This window comes from Sminthopsis crassicaudata, chromosome 3 (assembly GCF_048593235.1).
Source record: "Sminthopsis crassicaudata isolate SCR6 chromosome 3, ASM4859323v1, whole genome shotgun sequence".
Taxonomy (NCBI): Eukaryota; Metazoa; Chordata; class Mammalia; order Dasyuromorphia; family Dasyuridae; genus Sminthopsis; species Sminthopsis crassicaudata.
The window spans coordinates 165,675,262-165,696,817 of NC_133619.1; the positions used below are offsets into that span (position 1 = coordinate 165,675,262).

General features: G+C 39.4%; 2 protein-coding genes across 2 annotated transcripts; both read left to right on the top strand.

The window, feature by feature from the left end:
* Positions 1-16,366: 16,366 nt before the first annotated feature.
* Positions 16,367-17,557, top strand: LOC141561955 (putative E3 ubiquitin-protein ligase TRIML1). Its single transcript, XM_074302000.1, has one exon. It carries the CDS (start codon positions 16,367-16,369, stop codon positions 17,555-17,557), a length of 1,191 nt encoding a protein of 396 aa, XP_074158101.1.
* Positions 17,558-20,355: 2,798 nt separating this feature from the next.
* Positions 20,356-21,546, top strand: LOC141561956 (putative E3 ubiquitin-protein ligase TRIML1). The gene has a single exon (XM_074302001.1). It carries the CDS (start codon positions 20,356-20,358, stop codon positions 21,544-21,546), a length of 1,191 nt encoding a protein of 396 aa, XP_074158102.1.
* Positions 21,547-21,556: the final 10 nt, after the last annotated feature.

The window sequence follows — 21,556 nt, forward strand, 5'->3', positions numbered from 1 at the left end:
CTCTTCCTTCCTCCCTTACTTACTTCCTTCCTACTTTCCTTCCTTCCTTCTTTCCTTCCTTCCTTCCTTCCTTCCTTCCTTCCTTCCTTCCTTCCTCTCTTCCTTCCTTCCTTCCTTCCTTCCTTCCTTCCTTCCTTCCTTCCTTCCTTCCTTCCTTCCTTCCTTCCTTCCTTCCTTCCTTCCTTCCTTCCTTCCTTCCTTCCTCGTTCCTTCCTTTCTCTTTCCTTCCTTCCCTCTCTTATCTGATTCCTTGAGAATCACAGCCTGGTATTATACACACTATCATTGTCATAGTTACATATAACAAGCCAGGGTGCTCAAATGAAAGGAGAAAATTGTTCCTGTTATCCTATTCCCTGAGGAAAGTCTCTGTAGAAAATAGTATATATAATTTTAACTCCATTACTTTCTGGGCACCTTGGAAATCACTGCTTGAAGAAGCTTCAAATAGTTTGTGGTACAGTGAAGAGATGATACATCTAGTATAATTTTAAATATCCCAGATCAGGTATTTTTATCAAACAACATGCACTTAATTTCATTTACTGACATTTATCTTTCAGGCCAAAATTTAAAAAATTAAAATGCCATGATATCTTATTATGGACCCAAATTTACAAAATTGCATATGTATTGGTAATACATATGAAAAAGAATGTTTTCTTCCTTGCAATTAGATTCTGGAAATTGTTTGTGTATGTATGTGTGTGGGGGGGAGAGAATAAGGATGGGGGAAATTCATTTATTTTGAAATAATGTCCTAAAAGGAGGAATATATCTTTTCAGACTTCAAGTAGGTATAATAGCCATTCCCTGTTTACATTCTTTCCCCCCTTCCCCCGCCCCCAGGCTGGGGTTAAGTGACTTGCCCAGGGTCACACAGCTAGGAAGTGTTAATTGTCTGATAACAGATTTGAACTCAGGTCCTCCTGAATTCAAGACTGGTGCTCTATCCACTGTGCCACCAAACAGCCCCTACATTTTTTTAAAAATTTAGAAAACAAGATAAAATTTTTCAATGAACTTTGTTCCCAAAGGAAGGGTGTGAAAAAAAAATTTTTTTTTCAATTGCTCTGAGATGAAAATAATAGCTCCATAGAACTGTAAAATCAGTAGCAATGACAATTAATAGCTAAGGAAATTGATGCCTTCCAATACTATAGTATGAATTCCTTAATGGTGTAAATCATAGGCTCCACTGTCTTATTATTACCTATAGCTCTTAGTTCAGTGCTATGCATTTAGCAGTCACTTAATAAATGCCTATTGAAAGCAGAAATGAATGAATGAGAAGAAATAACAAGTCAGAAATAAGATCTGCAGCAAATGCTTTATTCTCCATCATAATTGCTAGGTATAAAGTCTGGTTGATTTCATTTCTCTTAAAATAAGACCAAAAAATAAAGAAGTTGTGCACTTTGATTTAATTTGGAATTCCAAGATTATAAAGTTCCTACCATAAAAGGATAAGTCTACTCCTCTGTTATTAGCTTGGTATGCATGGTAGCACCCTTTTTAGACATAGTAGTTTTTAATTAGGCACCTTATACACAAATGAGAAAATAACTTCTAGAGTGTATCATAGCAACTCAACAATTGCTCTAAATATCTCACAAGTCAGGGTTCCCACAAATATTGAGCCCCGAGATATATGCATTCCATTTCCTCATGAAATGGACAAAAGACTGCCCCCCTCATCCCTAGGTCAAGGGGCCTCAGGCTTATAGGAAAATGTTGCTTAAACTAAATTAAGGGAAGTGTTATGCTCAGACTGGGCCCCATCCTCTGGTTCCTGAGCCCCTAGACTTTCTGAGAAGTATGTGTCTAACAAAGTCAGGAGATCATTGCAAAATATGCCAACAGATTATGTTGTGTGCTCACTCTCGTCCAGACACTTCCCCATTGTAAACGAGAAGGTGTGTCAATGATTCCTGAAATTTGTAACCTCAAGGCTGTACCGGGATGTGGCAAATGGGCTTAAAAGTGTACCTCACTAAAAGTTTGAAGCTGGTCTCTACTAGCCTGTCTAGTGGGGTCAGTTGCTGGGCCGCCTAATAAATATGATGCTTTAAATTGAATGATCTGGTCTATCTAGTCTCAGTCCAATTCACTCATAATGCAGGAGCCTAGGACTTTTTGGGGATGTCCTTTTGTTTTATTTCAAACATACAAAGGCTAATTCTATAAAGAATTCATATACCACAGATTTAGAGATAGTTCAATCAATGGTATAAGGGAATTGAAGAACACAAATATGTCCCAAAATGGATTCATAGCTCATAAATTTAGATCTATAAGGAAACTTAGTTGCCTTAATTTAGAATCCTCATTTTTCAGATGATTAAAAAGAGGAGTGAGAGTTTAAATAATATAAAAATACATTTTTTTGATCAACTACTATGTGCTACATATCACTTCAAGCTTTTAGGATCCAGAGAAAAAAGCAGGGAAAAAAGGCAGTTCTTACCCTGAAGGTGTTTAAAGGTAACCAAGACAGCAAATGAAAGATCCTAAATTGGAATCTGTATGTTTAAAATGAATACTATTTTCCCCCAATCACATATAGAGATAATTTTAATTCTTTTTTTAATAAAATTTGAGTTTCAAAATTTCTCTTTCCCTCCTTGCTCTGCTCCTCCTTAAGATAATAAATAATATGATATAGGTTATTTATATATTATAATGTAAAACTCATTTTCAAATTCATCAAGTTATGAAAAAGAAAATTTGAAAAAAAAATTGCTGTTTTCAAAAAGGAAAAAACATAAAGAAAATTATAAGGGTACACTTTGATTTGCATTCAGACTCCATCAGTGCTTTCTTTGGATTCATTCATTTATTCACTTACTTATTTATATATATATTTTTTTGACTAGGTGAAAGAGGTGATTCTTTGTCTCAATTGCTACCTAGCCTTAATCACTGAATGTTATGGTCTCAGTCAAACTGAGACCTGTTATGGGCCAGAACTGTGAAATAAGGATTCTTACAAGGTGTTGTCAGTGGAATTGATGAGACAATGGTTATCTAGTTTAGCGTGGTGATTAATAGTTCTCTGACTTCAGTATGATTGATTTAATCTTACAACAAATAACGGTTTCCTAGTGATATAATGATTGTTTTATACTCAAAATAGAGCATATAAAGCTGTGACAATCTCAGCCAGAGTCAGGGCCAGAGACAAGTTCAGAAGGGCCAGACACAGACTCAGAAGGAATACAGAGACAGATTCATTCTATCTTCATCAGGCTCCTGGTGGCAGGCTCTCCTCCTTTACTTCTCCACTAAAACCAAAACTTCTGAAAGGTTCTCCATTAAGCTGGCCCAGGGCCCCAGGCCAGGAAACTAGATTGTGAAGGAGATAATAAAGGATTTGAAATTTAACACCTGACTATTCTTGAGGTGATTACTTAGTTAAAAAGAAGGCTGCTGCTCCAAAGACCTCCAGAGACCCCTAGAAAACACAAACAAAAACATTTCAGAGACCTGATGAAGACCTTAGTTACAAAAGATCAAGATCTCCCATTTCATCCAGGGCCATCTCCAGTGGACCAGATCTATGCCTGGCCAATGGACCCACATGGCTTTGAATGGGAAAATGAGGCAGGTGACTTTGCATAGCATATTTATGCATAGCAAAGGCTGACTTCCCAATGCTAGGAATACACTTCTTTTACCAGTCTAGCTTTTCAGGTTCATATATTCCTTTACAAAGGACCTCTGCACCACCAGAAGGGGTTCCCACAATTCCCTACCCTGTGCCTAATCCTAGGGGAATTTAAGAGAGCCAAATCTCTTCATTTGGTTCCCTGAACACCGAACCTGCCACTAAAGTCATCATTTAATTCTCTGACCACCAGGAGCCCCAATGGCATCATTAGCACATTGTTGCTGTAAAATGTTCTCTTGGTTAGGCTCAATTCAATTTGCTTGAATTCCTGTAAGTCTTTCCAAGTTTTCTGTAACTTCCTGCTTGTCATTTCTTAAAACACTCTAATATTTGATTACATTCATAAACCATAACTTTAAAACTGCTTATTTAAAATAAATGATGAAAATTTGATTTGACTATAGCCAATAATGTATTCAACAAGCAATTAAAAGAAAACTGAGAAAACTCTTTTTGAAAGGCTACTTCACTCTTTTGATTTCTGTTGTTTTCTTCTATCCATTTCCTGTATTCTTGGAATTGAGACCAAGAGTTTAGACAAAGTGTTAGAAATTCTAAGTAGGGCTTTAGACAGCAAACAGAATGTAACAATATCAGAATTTAGGCAAAGCCAAATGGAAGATATGCCATGTGTATGCCTACCTCCTGCTATGTTGGGGTCTTTTTACTAAGGTGATGCCATGTATAAAATCACTTTAATTCCCAAAGGATCAAACCTCTGGCCTGAGGATCCCTCATGCATTGCTCACCAATGTCCACAGCTCCCAGCTATTTGAGGAGTTAATACTGCCCCATTACTACAATAAAACTCTGGAAAAGGATTAAAATAATTGCTCTCTATCTTCAGTTTATCTTCCTGTCTGACTCCACTTTTTCAGTGATTCAGAATCTTCAACTGGGATAAAAGCTCTCTCTCTTTTTTTCCTTCTAATTTCCTCTATTCTATTCTTTAGCCAACTAAAACTTACCACTCACTAGTCACTTTTCTCCTTTCCTTTTCATTTCCATTGTGCCATGTAAAAACATTTCCTTTGACCTCTGCTTTCACACCTTACTTTTCTTGGTTTCACAAAACTGATTCTTCAAATGATTCTGATTCTCCAGTGCTAGTAGTACCATTTTCATTTAAATTTTTTTCTTGTTTATTGTTGTGACCACATTAGTACCCTGGATATCTTAGAAGCAGCTGGAGTCAGGATAAGCAAAAGCCTTTATTCTTTGTGTTTTGGAGTTGCTGTCAGGGGATTAGATATAGGAATCTCCACATCTCCTTTCTCTCTCTCCACCACCAAAGAATGATCCTGCTTGTCCTACTCCACCCTCTTATCTCTCTTCCCCTTCTTTGTCCACATCCAGAGATCCAGCCAGCACAGAGTTGAGTAAGGTCATCCTCCAAGCATATGTTAATAAAGAATTGTCCAATTGGTAATTAGCCTTAAGTGCTAGGTTACCTTACCTTAAGTGCATCTGCTCCATTCTAGCCCTTTACAGTTTATGATCATAACAAACAACACATTTGAGTATTTTAATGTCCAAAGAAAATAAAAGGAGATTATATATGAACCTGTGAACTTCTATTAGATATAGTTTTAAAGCATGTATTAAATTATACACTAAAACTTCTCTTCTAGTTTCCCTTCAAAGCTTCCCTCTGCCTTTCTGTATATTTTCACTGATGTTCCTTTCTTGCTTTTTTTCCATCACTATCACTATCAGTTCTCCTAATAATTTTCTCTGGAGACAAATAAGCTTAACAAGACAAATATACAAACAACAACAAAACAATGCCTTGGGCAGTCTCCAAATAAATGTTTCATTCTGTACCTTTCTTTATCATTTCTGGGTTTCTTTCTTTCCTAGAGGGACAGCTAGGTGGAGCAGTGGATAGAGCACAAGCCTTGAATTCAAGAGGACCCGAATTCAAATGTGATCTCAGACACTTAACAGTTCCTGGCTGTGTGACCCTGGGCAAGTCACTTAACAACAGCCTCAGAGGGGAAAAAAAAGATAAAGTCCTAGAGAGATGAGTTTGGAAAGTCAATGCCAGTAAAGGGATGAGGGCAGTGAAAATGTTTATGCTTTTAGAGCCATAGTTTCCTGCTTATCAGCCCCCGAGCACAAGGACCACCAAGTCCTTCCCCTGGAGACAGCAGCTGACAAGTGCAAGAACACGCTCCTGGAGATGTGGAGGATCTTACAAACCAAAGAAGGGAAACTTCAAATTTCACTGGGCACATTGAGAAGAAGAGAGGCACAATTCAGAGAGAGTTCCTACACTTTCAAAGAGTCAGCTAATACTGAATATGGGAAAATTCACCAGTCTTGGAGGGATGAAGAATGTCAACACCTGGAAAGGCTGGAGCAGCGATCCCGAGACTATCTGGTCAACCTGGAGGAGAAGGAGAATGAGCTGTCCCAACAAATCCAGCATCTACAAGAAATGCTGTTCCAGGTAGAAGAGAATTTGGACAAGATGCCTTTGGCAATGATCCAGGATATGCCAGGCACTTTGAAAAACAAGGAAGAGCTCCTACTTAACAAACCAGAGCTTTCTTACATTTCCTGGCCTGTCTGCCCTGTCACAGGCATGAGAGAAATGCTCATGAGTTTCTACAGAGATATAACTTTTGATCCTGAATCAGCCCATCCTCATCTCATCCTGTCTGAAGATTTGAAGAGGGTCCAGTATGGAAGCATCTGTCAAGACCTGCCTGACAACAAAGGGAGATTTGACGCTTCTCTTGTGGTTTTGGGAGCCCAGAAATTCACCTCAGGAAAACACTATTGGGAAGTGGGCTATAAGACAGAGTGGGAATTGGGCATCTGTAAAGATTCAGTCAGGAGAAAGGGCCTGATCTCCTCCTCCTCCTCTGGGGATATAAGTACCCTCATGGGCTTCATATGTGGCAATGGATTCTTCCTCTGGGATTCAAAAAAAGACTGTCAATGCAGCTTACCTGTGCAAAAATTGGGCATTTTTCTGGATTATGAAATGAGCACTATAGCATTTTATGATGTCATCGACAGATCCCTTATCTACAGTAACTCAAACATAGATTGTGAAGGACCTCTTTGCCCTTATTTCTCGCCTTACCTTCTCTGTGGAGAAAGCACCACTGGTTCACTCATCATTTGCCCCAAGAGTCCACAGTAGAAGGCTATCACAGATGTTAATTACTATGGATGATCCTCTCTGACAAATGAGTAAATATGATACTGACAGTGACATTCTATTTCTTTGAATTCCTGTTTAAATGGTCAATAAAGTGATGTGTCATTAGTAAAACCAAATGAAATAGAATCTGTCTTCTTTTTACTTCTACTCATAAAAACTGACAGGTTATTTTTTTCCCTTGCTGGCTGATTTGTAGCATCTCAAGTGGAAGGAAAAGCAGAGAGAAAAAAGGAGGAAAGGACTAAAAAAAGGAAAATAGGAATCAAAAATTTCCAAATATTTTAGGAGGAAGAGCAAAATCTCAAATGCTAAATTATCTTATGTATGAACAACAAATAAGCAACTCAGCTAAAAAGAAAAAAACAGTCAAAAAAAAGAATGAATGAATGAATAAGGAAAAGGGTGAAATTTTCTCTTGTCCTAGGGAAGTGGGAATGGAAAGACTATTGTTCTGAGTTTGAAACAAGTTCAGCTTGAGGAACATAGTCAAATCAAGGATCTTCTACTGAAGAAAGTGATATAAGACACTACAGACATAAACGTCTTGTGAACGAGTGTAATACATTAGTCTTCAACTATGTAAAACATGAAAGGAAAATATTTTCGCAAAAATACTTTCATTTTTATCTTCTGTTTTTGGCCTTTCCCTTGTAGAATTTTTGTCCCTCTTTTTGGAGCTATTGTAAAATGCAATATAGATATGGGCAGCTAGGTGGCATAGTGGATGGAGCCCCAGCCCTGAAGTCAGGAGGACCTGAGTTCAAATATGGAATCAGACACTTCCTACTTCCTGAAGCTGTGTGATCCTGGGCAAGTCATTTAAACCCAATTGCCTCAGGAAAAAAAAAAAATACACACACACACACACACACACACACACACACACACACACACACACACACATATATATATATAATTATAGATTACTATTGATACTGTCACCATGTCTCCAATTAAAATTCCAATTTAATTTAAATCCAGTTACAACTGTTTTGAAAGAATGAAGGTGTAGACAATCTTCTTCTGAAGTGCCTAGATGTGAATGTCATTTCAAATCTTGAGGCCCTTAATTCTAAAAAAGGAACAATTTGAGAACACAGCCCCATTGCAGAGACAGAAGCACTTTGTGAAGCAGGAGTTCTCACCTTTTGAGTAGTAAAAAGAAGGAGAGAAAGGGACAAAGTAGGGAAAAAAAAGACACCAGCAGCTGTGGTAAACTCATGAGGATAATATTAAGGGATAGATCAGTTCTCTGAGAGCCTCCACAGCTGTGGTTCATAACATCTGAAGGAGTTCCAAGGCAGACTTAGCTGTCACAGGTGTTGATGGCTGGGAATGAGATAAACTAGAGCCAGAGGGAAGAGGAGAAATTGGGACAATGCAAGGGCCTCTCAGTCAGGGAGATCAGACAACAGCAACTGCCTGTCACCTTGTATCATCCTCTCAAAGGAAGAGATGCATTCTGGGTAGGAACTCCAGCAGTCATTGTCAGATAGCTTCCATGTATTCCAACAGGAAAAAACTTATCTCATGTTTGAATTTAATAGCTATGAAAAAAGTCAGTTTCAAAATGGTAAATGTTCTTGATTATGAAAAGGGACATTCATCATTTTATAAAGATAGATGCCTATTATACAGTTTGTCAAAGAAAAGCCTCTGAGTCCTTGCTCCTCTACTATTGAAGTACTCCTGGCTTATTCATTATCTTCCCCAAGAATAATCACTGAGGGCTGTCAATGATACTATGGGAGATTTTCCCTGAGTAGTGATTGAATGTGACCCTGAAAAAGACTTTCTGTTTATTTGAACTTATTTTGACATGGTCAATAATACGATGCATGATTATCAAAACCAATGAGAATAAAGTCTCTCTTGTTTATACTTGGTATAAAAAAAAAAAAAGATTTGGGGGTTTATTTGTTCGGTTTTTGTTGTTGTTGTTTCTAATGGCAGCTGATTTTTAAGTACCTAAGTTGGAGATCTGCTCAATAGAAGACAGAAAAGGATTGGGAAAGAAGAGCTAAAGGCAGAGGAAAAGGGAGAAAAAAATTTACAAGTACTGCTGGAGGAAGAATTAGATGAAAGAATAAATAAAAAAAATAAACTCAAAATAACACCTAGTAAGTGTTATGTTAAGTGTTAAATGGATTAGTATGGGTCAAGGAAAGAGAGAATGGTTCTTTGAGATAATGTCTTAGAGAGATGGGTGTGGAAAGTTGATGCCAATAAAGGGATGAGGGCTGTGAAAATGTTTATGCTTTTAGACCCATAGTTTTATAATCATTTTTTTTATGAATTTAATGGGATTGTATGGTATGTTGGTATTATTAAGGTAGGTTCTGGTTTCCTTTTGTAAATTTATCAGAAAAGCTCAAGAAGTTCTCTCTTTTAAATTCTGGGACTATAAAAATCTTTCTTCAAAGCTGGTGAAAGCTAGTCCTTAATTGCCTTAAACTATGAGGACCACATCCCCCCTTTTTCTTCTAAGAATTGGCAATGAAAAAGTTCAGGCCAACCTAGGGAGGCCAATTGCAAGTCTGAGAGCATGGTGAGAGGGAGAATGAGCAAAGAGGAAAAAATCTTCATAAATCTAATGATTGTGAAAAAAGTCATAGGTGTTGATTCAGAATATGTCTTCCAAATAACTGTCAGTAACAGATAGGGAATGTTTATTTAGCATGCACCACACTTGTAATGCCAGAGAAACTGAGGCAAGATAGAGATTAGAGAGTATTTAACTTTTTATTGAATAGGGAGTGATTGGGACCAAATGGATCCAGGGTTTGGATCCAGGGCTGAATGAGAATCATCTCCAAGAATCCAGAAAACAACGTGAGTTCTCAATCACATATATTCATGGGTATGGCAAGTCTATTGCTCTGAGTGAGAGAGATCTACTGGAGGATCATAGCAGACTCAAATATCTTGCATGAAATAAGAAAATATAAGAGAGCTATAGGTAGAAAGGGTTGCAAAAAATTGCAATAAATTAGTTCTCATTTAGTAGGGGACCAGCAGAGAAGTTGGAGCCTGGGGTAGGTATTCTGAGTGACACCAAAGCCCAAGAGGGTCTGACTGTGCTCACCCAGGACCATAACATAGATCCAGCATTTAGGCAGTGAGGTGCTCATGCTGGGGGGGGGGGGGGGGGGGGAGGTGGCAGTCACACACAGCAGGGGCACAACCCAAGGCAGCCTCTCATCTGTATAGTGAGGGGCTACCCAGGGATAATGGAATTTCCTCAGCCCAAGATTGCTCCCCCAGGCAAGGACACTTCCGGTTCCATGAAGGACAAGACGATTATACTCAAAGCAGGCTTTTTTTATCTAGGGGGGGGGGGGGGAGCAGTGATAACTTTGCTCCTTAACCACTATCCCAAGGAGGTCACTAATCCTCACAGTGGGGCTCCTCAAAGGGCACTTACACAGCCTAGCCCGTGATACCCAGGCACAATTACTTCCCCATGGAGCTCTTCCCAGAGCCCTCCCGCAGCTCGGCCTTTCCTTGCAGCCCATTGAGAGGGCAAATACTGTCCTTAAACACATTCTTGCTCTGCTGAGGAAGCTGGGAATCTCCTTGTCTGAGGGCAGGCCCTGAAGGCTTTAAAAAAAATAAAATGAGAAAAAAATGAAGAAAACAATTGAAAGCTTCTATGCAGAAAAAGAGTCGGTTTCCAAACCTTGAGGAGGCTGATAGCAGACAGCCTCCAGACAATTCCCCAAATAACGCTCTCCTACAAGAAACTATTAAAAATCTGAAGAGAGAATTAGAAGAAAAATGTGGAAAGGAAAGAGAAACTATGCTAGAGAATAACAATGTCCTGAAATGTGAATTGGAAAAGGTAAAGAATTCACAGGAAGTACAGGGCAACAGAATTCAGGAGTTGGAAAAGGTAAAGAAATCACAGGAAAGTAGGATCTGTGAATTGGAAAAGAAAAAGATCTCCCAAGAAAGTAGGATTTGTGAATTGGAAAAAGAATAATTCCTAAAAAAACAAATTTAGTGAAATGGAAAAAAATTCCATGGAGCAAAACAACTCATTTAAAAACTCAATTGGACACATACAAAAAGAAGTTAAAAAAAGCTAATGAAGAAAATAACTCATTAAAAATCAGAACTGAACAAATAGAAACGAATGATTCACTGAGACACCAAGAATCAGTCAAGGAAAGCCAAAAAAATTAAAATCTGCAGAAAAATGTCAGCTATCTACTTGCCAAAATGACAGACCTGGAAAATAGATCTAGGAGAGACAATCTGTATTACAGAGTGAGCATACCCTTTGACGCAGCAGTACTACTACTGGGCTTATATCCCAAAGAAATACTAAAGAAGGGAAAGAGACCTGTATGTGCCAAAATGTTTATGGCAGCTCTTTTTGTTGTAGCTAGAAACTGGAAGATGAATGGATGTCCATCAATTAGAGAATGGTTGGGTAAATTATGGTATATGAAGGTTATGGAATATTATTGCTCTGTAAGAAATGACCAGCAGGAGGAATACAGAGAGGCTTGGAGTGACTTACATCAACTGATGCTGAGTGAAATGAACAGAACCAGAAGATCTCTGCATACTTCATTGTTGTGTGAAGATGTATTCTGATGGAAGTGGATATCTTCAACATAAAGAAGATCCAACTCACTTCCAATTGATCAATGATGGACAGAAATAACTACACCCAGAGAAGGAACACTGGGAAGTGAATGTAAATTGTTAGCACTACTGTTTATCTACCCAGGTTACTTATACCTTCGGAATCTAATACTTAATGTGCAACAAGAAAATGGTATTTACACACATATATTGTATCTAGGTTATATTGTAACGTATGTAAAATTTATGAGATTGCCTGTCATCAAGGGGAGGGAGTAGAGGGAGGGAGGGGAAATTTTGGAAAAATGAATACAAGGGATAATTTTATATTTTTTAAAAAATTACTCATGCATATATACTGTGGAAAAAAATTTCTAAATAAAATTTTATAAAAAGTATTACAGAGTAAAAGTATGATTTTTTTCTCCCATTATTAGATATGACTCTAAAAAGAGTTTAAGCAATTTTTAAAATTTTGAATTCTACTTTCACTTCAATTAGCAGTAACAGTTTGGAGCTGCTTATTTAATTTGTGAGCTTTAATAGCCATTGAATCTTAACTACATCCCATAAATTTGCATATTCTTGGCCACCCTATGAACTAGGAAACAAACCCTTCAATGGATTAGGGGTGGAAGGAAAGGAAATTCTTTCTAAAACGTCTCCAGGCAGGCCTTTTGGTGATTATGAATCCTTTGGTAATGCAAAATAATTCTTTGAATTCCAAGATCCAAAGACACTTTCTCTACTTGCTCTTAGCCTCAACTTCACTAGTAGAGATGAGATTGATCTGGTTCAGGGGAGGACTTCAGGGATAACTGAGTACAACCCTTTTGCTTTATAGACTAAGAAAATGGAGTTTAAGGAAATTAAGGTCTAGAGGTAGTGTCAGAGATTAGAGTTGAAGCTAGTTTCTCAGACCCCATTACTGTTGTTTCCACTCTTCCACACTGTCCTTCTCTCTTCCCATAAATCTTGAAGTTTCTTAAGTCCTCAGGAGCCATCTGTGAACCCCCTATCCAGTACTGGTAGAATACTGTAGTAGACCACTATGCTACAGCATACCAGTATACTACAGTATATATACTTTGGATAAACCAGTACATTGCAACATATCAGTATACTGTAGTATACAATTGATATAGTAAAAAAGTGGTGTAGTATAGTAGTTTATTGTAGTGTGGCAGTAAACTATAATATATTACTATAGTACACCAATACACTATAATATACTATTAAATCATGCCAATGTACTCTAATATACTACACAATACATGTAATAAATATGTACATACATATATGATATAGATAGTATATAATCTGCATATAGGTTACATTATCGACTACATAATATCCTATATGTAAGATAGGACACCAATAGTGTGCTTTATTACTGTTGTACTATGGTATACTTCTAATGCTAGATTTGTCATCTGTAAAATGAGTTGGAGAAGGAAATGGAAAACCACTCCAGTACCTTTGTCAAGAAAATGCGAAATGGGATCATGAAGAGTCAGACATGACTTGAAATTGATGGGGGTTGAGGTCCCTTTAAGATTCCTCTCTGACTGCCCAACCCCCATGGCTGACCTTGATTCACAAATCCTGGTCAAAAGCACCCTTTTGAATATCCAGGCCTAACCCCACCATCTGCTCAGCTTCCCCCAGGCCCCACCAGATCTGAGCTAACTGAAAAGCCTGCCAAGGACTTGGGGGTACCACCAACAATCTTTTAGGTATCAAATAGCCAGGCAGAGGTTTCTCTTGACAGGAGCCCTCCCCTCCAACACATGTTATCATTCTGACCATGTAAGGGTTCCTGCCCGCCCAGTGGCCACCTCTGGCCCTGGCATCTTTCTAACTGAACTTTACTTCCAAATTCCTACAATAAACCTTTTTTACCAATCAAGGTTTTAAAGCCTGGAAATTCATTTACAGGGGACACTGGGCCTAAAGGGATTATCTGACTATCTATGCGCCCACAAACGGGGTTCCCCCTTTCTTTTCCCTCATTAAAATGAATGAACAATAAAATAGTAAATAAAGCATATAAACATTGTAAGTGCATACCCATTTGTGGCAAAGGGATTGGCGTTATTCTGAGCACCCAGAATCTGGGGCTTGCTTCTTGCTCTGTTCTTCAGCAGTATGAATTTAGAATTAAGAGTGCTAACTTTTCAGGAAGACTATGAATCTGAGAGCCTTTTATTTAAACCAAGAAAACTCTGGCTACATTGTTAATCCTTCTTACCATAAAAAGGAGAAGTCATGTTTTTTTTCCTTTGGTGACTAATCTTCCAGCACCTAATTGGGAAGGGGAGGCTGTTAGAAGAATAGGAGAAGAAACCTGAGGAAAATAAAAGAGAAGGAAAAAACTTCCAAGTACAAAAGGAGGAAGAGCAAAATTTGGAATGCTAAATCGCAGTAGGAATATCTAAACAACCAAGCAGATAAGGAAGCAAAGATATAAAGAAAGAAAAGGAAGAAGCCTTTTCTTGGTTGAAAGTCTAGGCAGATGGGTAGGGAAAGTCTATTGCTCTGAGTGAGAGGGATCTACTGGAGGATCATAGCAGACTCAAAGATCTTGCAGGAAATAAGAAAATATAAGAGAGGTACAGGTAGAAAGGTGTTGTGAAGGATTGCAATAAATTAGTCCTCAATTGAGTAGGAAATTGAGCCAGACGTTTTGCCAAATATGCTTTCATTTTTTCTCTTGTACAAGTTTCTGTACCTCTTCTCAGAGCTATCCCATTATGGAATACAAGCTAGAACATGGGTGATACCGTCACCATGTGTCTGTGTTAAAGTCCCATTTTTAAAGCCAATTAAACACAAGTTGCAATGTTTTGAAATTTTGAAGAGTAAAATCACTGTGGTCTAAAGTGCCTAGGTGTGAACAGCATTGTGTATCTGTAATTTCATTGGAGTATTTTTAAAAGGGGACCAATGGTGACAACACAGCCCCAGGGAAGACAGTTGAAGCACTATGCAAAGTGGGAGTTCTCACCTTCTGAGCAGTAAATAAAAGAACCTGGATGAGGCAAACAATGAAAAATAAATGATAGGAACTCACTTCTCACTTCTTTGTGGCAAGAACCAAAAAGAGAACGCAATCTTTTTTCTCAGTTGAATATCTTTTTTTTTTTTTTTAGTTAAAATTTTTTTATTATAGCTTTTTATATACAAAACATATGCATGGGTAGTTTTTCAACATTGACCCTTGCAAAATTCTTTGTTTTAACTTTTCCCCTCCTTCCCTCCACCCTCTCCCCTGGATAGCAGGTAGTCCCATACATCTTAAATATGTTAAATTATATGTTTTGTTTTATAATATTATCCCTTGTATTCATTTTTCCAAATTATCCCCCCCTCCCTCCACTCCCACCCCTAGATGACAGGCAATCCCATACATATTACATGTGTTACAATATAACCTAGATACAATATATGTGTGTAAATACCATTTTCTTGTTGCACATTAAGTATTAGATTCTGAAGGTATAAGTAACCTGGGTAGAGAGACAGTAGTGCTAACAATTTACATTCACTTCCCAGTGTTTCTTCTCTGGGTGTTGTTATTTCTGCCCATCATTGATCACCTGGAAGTGAGTTGGATCTTCTCTATGTTGAAGATATCCACTTCCATCAGAATACATCTTCATACAGCATTAAAGTGTACAGCGATGTTCTGGTTCTGTTCATTTCACTCAGCATCAGTTGATGTCAGTCTCTCCAAACCTCTCTATATTCCTCCTGCTGGTCATTTCTTACAGAGCAATAATATTCCATAACCTTCATATACCATAATTTACCCAACCATTCTCCAATTGATGGGCATCCATTTGTCTTCCAGTTTCTAGTTACAACAAAAAGAGCTGCCACAAACATTTTGGCACATACAGGTCCCTTTCTGCTCTTTAGTATTTCTTTGGGATATAATTCCAATAGCAGTAATGCTGGGTCAAAGGGTATGCACAATTTGATAACTCTTTGGGCATAGTTCCAAATTGCTCTCCAGAATGGCTGGATTCTTTCACATGAGTTGAATATCTAAAAAGAAAGGAATCAGAAATAATGTCCTCCTAAAAAATCTTTTATAAATATAAATGTGTCTTAATCTGATGATTGAGTCATAATTATAAAATGAGGCAAAAAATGTGAAATAAGGGGGTTGATATAACAAAGGTTGATACTTGTTTTCTTCATGAAAGCCATGGGTGGGAAGCAATTTCTGAAAAAAAAGATTTTGTTTGGGGTGGGGGAGGAAGGATGGTGTGGGGGGAGGGTGTGGGTGTTGTGGTTGGGGGGGGGGGATTTTTCGTTGCCATGTTTCCATCTCAGCACATCAGAGAGGTGATGTGTTGAGGCTTACAAATGAGAATGTCATTGCTAAGTGACCCAATAAGGAGATGTCTCCAAATTCAAGGAGGGAGGGAAGGAGTTTTCTTCTCAAGAGTTGCTGACTCTGAAGGGTGGGATTAGAAGGAAGGTGAGAACTCAGCCCTCAAGCAGAGAGTGGAAATCCTCTCAAAAGACAAGAGTTCTCACCTTGTTGGGGGTGGAGTTAAGAGAAGGGCTAAGCAGAGGAAGAGAGATATAAAAGGCTCAACCAGCTCAGTGCCAAGGTCTTTTGCTGCCAGAGCACAAGGGCTGGAGCTAGCTCTCTCCCTACCTGAAAAGGAAGGAATCAGAGCTTTAGGAACATACATGCAAGAGTGTCATTAAAAACCTGCAGCTAGGTCTCACTTCCTTGCATCTGCCTGAACTTCCTCATTGACTGGGTGACTGAGAGTACAGAGTGTGTCTTCTCCAGGGCAGTGAGGGAGTCACTGAAACCTCAACCTGTGCAGAGGGCAGGGGAGTCATTCATCAGACAGGCTGACTTGCTGCTGAGCAGGAACCTGCATTCTCAGTGCACCACTGGCAAGATGCTCCAACCTCACCTGCTGCAGAAAGAGCTGGGCCTCAGCACCTGTGATCAACATGGAGAATGTGCGATGTTCTTCTGTGAGGAAGACCAGAGAGCCCTCTGTGATTCCTGCTTATCAGCCCCAGAGCACAAGGACCACCAAGTCCTTCCCTTGGAGACAGCAGCTGACAAGTGCAAGAACACGCTCCTGGAGATGTGCAGGATCTTACACACCAAAGAAGAGAAACTTCAAATTGCACTGGGCACACTGAGAAGAAGAGAGGCACAGGTCACAGAGCGTTCCAACACTTTGAAACAGTCAACTTTTTCTGAATTTTGGAAAATTCAACAGTTCTTGAGGAATGAAAAATATGAATACCAAAAAAGATTGGTTAAGGTATCCAGAAGCAACCTGCTCCAACTAGAAGAGTATAAGAACAAGTTGTTCCAAGGAAAACAAAAGCTGCAACAAATGATGATAGAAGTGGAGGAGAATTTGGACAAGATGCCCTTGGAAATGATCCAGGCTGTGCCAGGCACTTTGAAAAAAAATGAAGAATTTGCACTCCAATGGCCAGTGTTTCCTCTCATTACCTGGCCTTTCTGCCCCATTACAGGCATGGCAGAATTTCTCATGAGTTTCCACAGGGATATAACTCTTGATCCTGAATCAGCCCATCCTCATCTCATCCTGTCTGAAGATTTGAAGAGCGTCCAGTATGGAAGCATTCGTCAAGACCTGCCTGACAACAAAGAGAGATTTGATTCTGTTCTCGGGGTTTTGGGAGCCCAGAAATTCACCTCAGGCAAACACTACTGGGAAGTAGAGGTGGGAGACAAGACAGAGTGGGTATTGGGCATCTGTAAAGATTCAGTCAGGAGAAAAGGGAAACTCTCATTTGAGGAGATAATGACCATTGCAGCATTCAGAGCTGGAAATGCTTTCTTCTTCTGTACTTCAGACAAGAAATTTCAATTGGCCTGGCCTCTGCACAAAGTGGGCATTTTTCTTGATTGGGAAAACCAACAATTAGCATTTTATGATGTCACACACAGATCCCTTGTCCACAGGCAATCAAACATCGATTTGGAAGGGCCTCTTCGCCCTTATTTCTCTCCTTGCCGTCCCAAGGAAAGAAGCACCCCTGGTTCACTCATCATTTGCCCCAAGAGTCCACAGGAGAGGCCTGCCACAGGGCCTAAATACTAAGGGTGGCCCTTTATGAAAAGTGAATGAGTGTAACACTGCCAGTGACACTCACTTTCTTTGTATTCCTGTTGAAATGATGAATAAAGTGTGATGATTTAAACCCAGAAACTCTGTCTATTTTGTTAATCCTTCTTTCCATAAAAAGGACAGCTCATTTTTTCTTCCCTTTGGTGGCTGATCTTCCAGTACCTAATTGGGAAGGGGAGGCTGTTGGAAGAATAGGAGAAAAGAAAGGAGAAGGAAAAAACTTCCAAGTACAAAAGGAGGAAGAGCAAAATTTGGAATGCTAAATCGCAGTAGGAATATCTAAACAACCAAGCAGATAAGGAAGCAAAGATATAAAGAAAGAAAAGGAAGAAGCCTTTTCTTGGTTGAAAGTCTAGGCAGATGGGTAGGGAAAGTCTATTGCTCTGAGTGAGAGGGATCTACTGGAGGATCATAGCAGACTCAAAGATCTTGCAGGAAATAAGAAAATATAAGAGAGGTACAGGTAGAAAGGTGTTGTGAAGAATTGCAATAAATTAGTCCTCAATTGAGTAGGAAATTGAAGCCAGACGTTTTGCCAAATATGCTTTCATTTTTTCTCTTGTACAAGTTTCTGTACCTCTTCTCAGAGCTATCCCATTATGGAATACAAGCTAGAACATGGGTGATACTGTCACCATGTGTCTATGTTAAAGTCCCATTTTTCAAGCCAATTAAACACAAGTTGCAATATTTTGAAAATTTGAAGAGTAAAATCACTGTGGTCTAAAGTGCCTAGGTGTGAACAGCATTGTGTATCTGTAATTTCATTGGAGTATTTTTAAAAGGGGACCAATGGTGACAACACAGCCCCAGGGAAGACAGTTGAAGCACTATGCAAAGTGGGAGTTCTCACCTTCTGAGCAGTAAATAAAAGAACCTGGATGAGGCAAACAATGAAAAATAAATAATAGGAACTCACTTCTCACTTCTTTGTGGCAAGAACCAAAAGGAGAAAGCAATCTTTTTTCTCAGTTGAATATCTTTTTTTTTTAATTAAAATATTTTATATTATAGCTTTTCATATACAAAACATATGCATGGGTAGTTTTTCAACATTGACCCTTGCAAAATTCTTTGTTTTAACTTTTCCCCTCCTTCCCTCCACCCTCTCCCCTAGATAGCAGGTAGTCCCATACATCTTAAATATGTTAAATTATATGTTTTGTTTTATAATATTATCCCTTGTATTCATTTTTCCAAATTATCCCCCCCTCCCTCCACTCCCACCCCTAGATGACAGGCAATCCCATACATATTACATGTGTTACAATATAACCTAGATACAATATATGTGTGTAAATACCATTTTCTTGTTGCACATTAAGTATTAGATTCTGAAGGTATAAGTAACCTGGGTAGAGAGACAGTAGTGCTAACAATTTACATTCACTTCCCAGTGTTTCTTCTCTGGGTGTTGTTATTTCTGCCCATCATTGATCACCTGGAAGTGAGTTGGATCTTCTCTATGTTGAAGATTTCCACTTCCATCAGAATACATCTTCATACAGCATTGAAGTGTACAGTGATCTTCTGGTTCTGTTCATTTCACTCAGCATCAGTTGATGTCAGTCTCTCCAAACCTCTCTATATTCCTCCTGCTGGTCATTTCTTACAGAGCAATAATATTCCATAACCTTCATATACCATAATTTACCCAACCATTCTCCAACTAATGGGCATCCATTTGTCTTCCAGTTTCTAGCTACAACAAAAAGAGCTGCCACAAACATTTTGGCACATACAGGTCCCTTTCCGCTCTTTAGTATTTCTTTGGGATATAATTCCAATAGCAGTAATGCTGGGTCAAAGGGTATGCACAATTTGATAACTCTTTGGGCATAGTTCCATATTGCTCTCCAGAATGGCTGGATTCTTTCACATGAGTTGAATATCTAAAAAGAAAGGAATCAGAAATAATGTCCTCCTAAAAAATCTTTTATAAATATAAATGTGTCTTAATCTGATGATTGAGTCATAATTATAAAATGAGGCGAAAAATGTGAAATAAGGGGGTTGATATAGCAAAGGTTGATACTTGTTTTCTTCATGAAAGCCATGGGTGGGAAGCAATTTCTGAAAAAAAAGATTTTGTTTGGGGTGGGGGAGGAAGGGTGGTGTGGGGGGAGGGTGTGGGTGTTGTGGTTGGGGGGGGGGGGATTTTTCGTTGCCATGTTTCCATCTCAGCACATCAGAGAGGTGATGTGTTGAGGCTTACAAATGAGAATGTTATTGCTAAGTGACCCAATAAGGAGATGTCTCCAAGTTCAAGGAGGGAGGGAAGGAGTTTTCTTCTCAAGAGTTGCTGACTCTGAAGGGTGGGATTAGAAGGAAGGTGAGAACTCAGCCCTCAAGCAGAGAGTGGAAATCCTCTCAAAAGACAAGAGTTCTCACCTTGTTGGGGGTGGAGTTAAGAGAAGGGCTAAGCAGAGGAAGAGAGATATAAAAGGCTCAACCAGCTCAGTGCCAAGGTCTTTTGCTGCCAGAGCACAAGGGCTGGAGCTAGCTCTCTCCCTACCTGAAAAGGAAGGAATCAGAGCTTTAGGAACATACATGCAAGAGTGTCATTAAAAACCTGCAGCTAGGTCTCACTTGCTTGCATCTGCCTGAACTTCCTCATTGACTGGGTGACTGAGAGTACAGAGTGTGTCTTCTCCAGGGCAGTGAGGGAGTCACTGAAACCTCAACCTGTGCAGAGGGCAGGGGAGTCATTCATCAGACAGGCTGACTTGCTGCTGAGCAGGAACCTGCATTCTCAGTGCACCACTGGCAAGATGCTCCAACCTCACCTGCTGCAGAAAGAGCTGGGCCTCAGCACCTGTGATCAACATGGAGAACGAGCGATGTTCTTCTGTGAGGAAGACCAGAGAGCCCTCTGTGATTCCTGCTTATCAGCCCCAGAGCACAAGGACCACCAAGTCCTTCCCTTGGAGACAGCAGCTGACAAGTGCAAGAACACGCTCCTGGAGATGTGCAGGATCTTACACACCAAAGAAGAGAAACTTCAAATTGCACTGGGCACACTGAGAAGAAGAGAGGCACAGGTCACAGAGCGTTCCAACACTTTGAAACAGTCAACTTTTTCTGAATTTTGGAAAATTCAACAGTTCTTGAGGAATGAAAAATATGAATACCAAAAAAGATTGGTTAAGGTATCCAGAAGCAACCTGCTCCAACTAGAAGAGTATAAGAACAAGTTGTTCCAAGGAAAACAAAAGCTGCAACAAATGATGATAGAAGTGGAGGAGAATTTGGACAAGATGCCCTTGGAAATGATCCAGGCTGTGCCAGGCACTTTGAAAAAAAATGAAGAATTTGCACTCCAATGGCCAGTGTTTCCTCTCATTACCTGGCCTTTCTGCCCCATTACAGGCATGGCAGAATTTCTCATGAGTTTCCACAGGGATATAACTCTTGATCCTGAATCAGCCCATCCTCATCTCATCCTGTCTGAAGATTTGAAGAGCGTCCAGTATGGAAGCATTCGTCAAGACCTGCCTGACAACAAAGAGAGATTTGATTCTGTTCTCGGGGTTTTGGGAGCCCAGAAATTCACCTCAGGCAAACACTACTGGGAAGTAGAGGTGGGAGACAAGACAGAGTGGGTATTGGGCATCTGTAAAGATTCAGTCAGGAGAAAAGGGAAACTCTCATTTGAGGAGATAATGACCATTGCAGCATTCAGAGCTGGAAATGCTTTCTTCTTCTGTACTTCAGACAAGAAATTTCAATTGGCCTGGCCTCTGCACAAAGTGGGCATTTTTCTTGATTGGGAAAACCAACAATTAGCATTTTATGATGTCACACACAGATCCCTTGTCCACAGGCAATCAAACATCGATTTGGAAGGGACTCTTCGCCCTTATTTCTCTCCTTGCCGTCCCAAGGAAAGAAGCACCCCTGGTTCACTCATCATTTGCCCCAAGAGTCCACAGGAGAGGCCTGCCACAGGGCCTAAATACTAAGGGTGGCCCT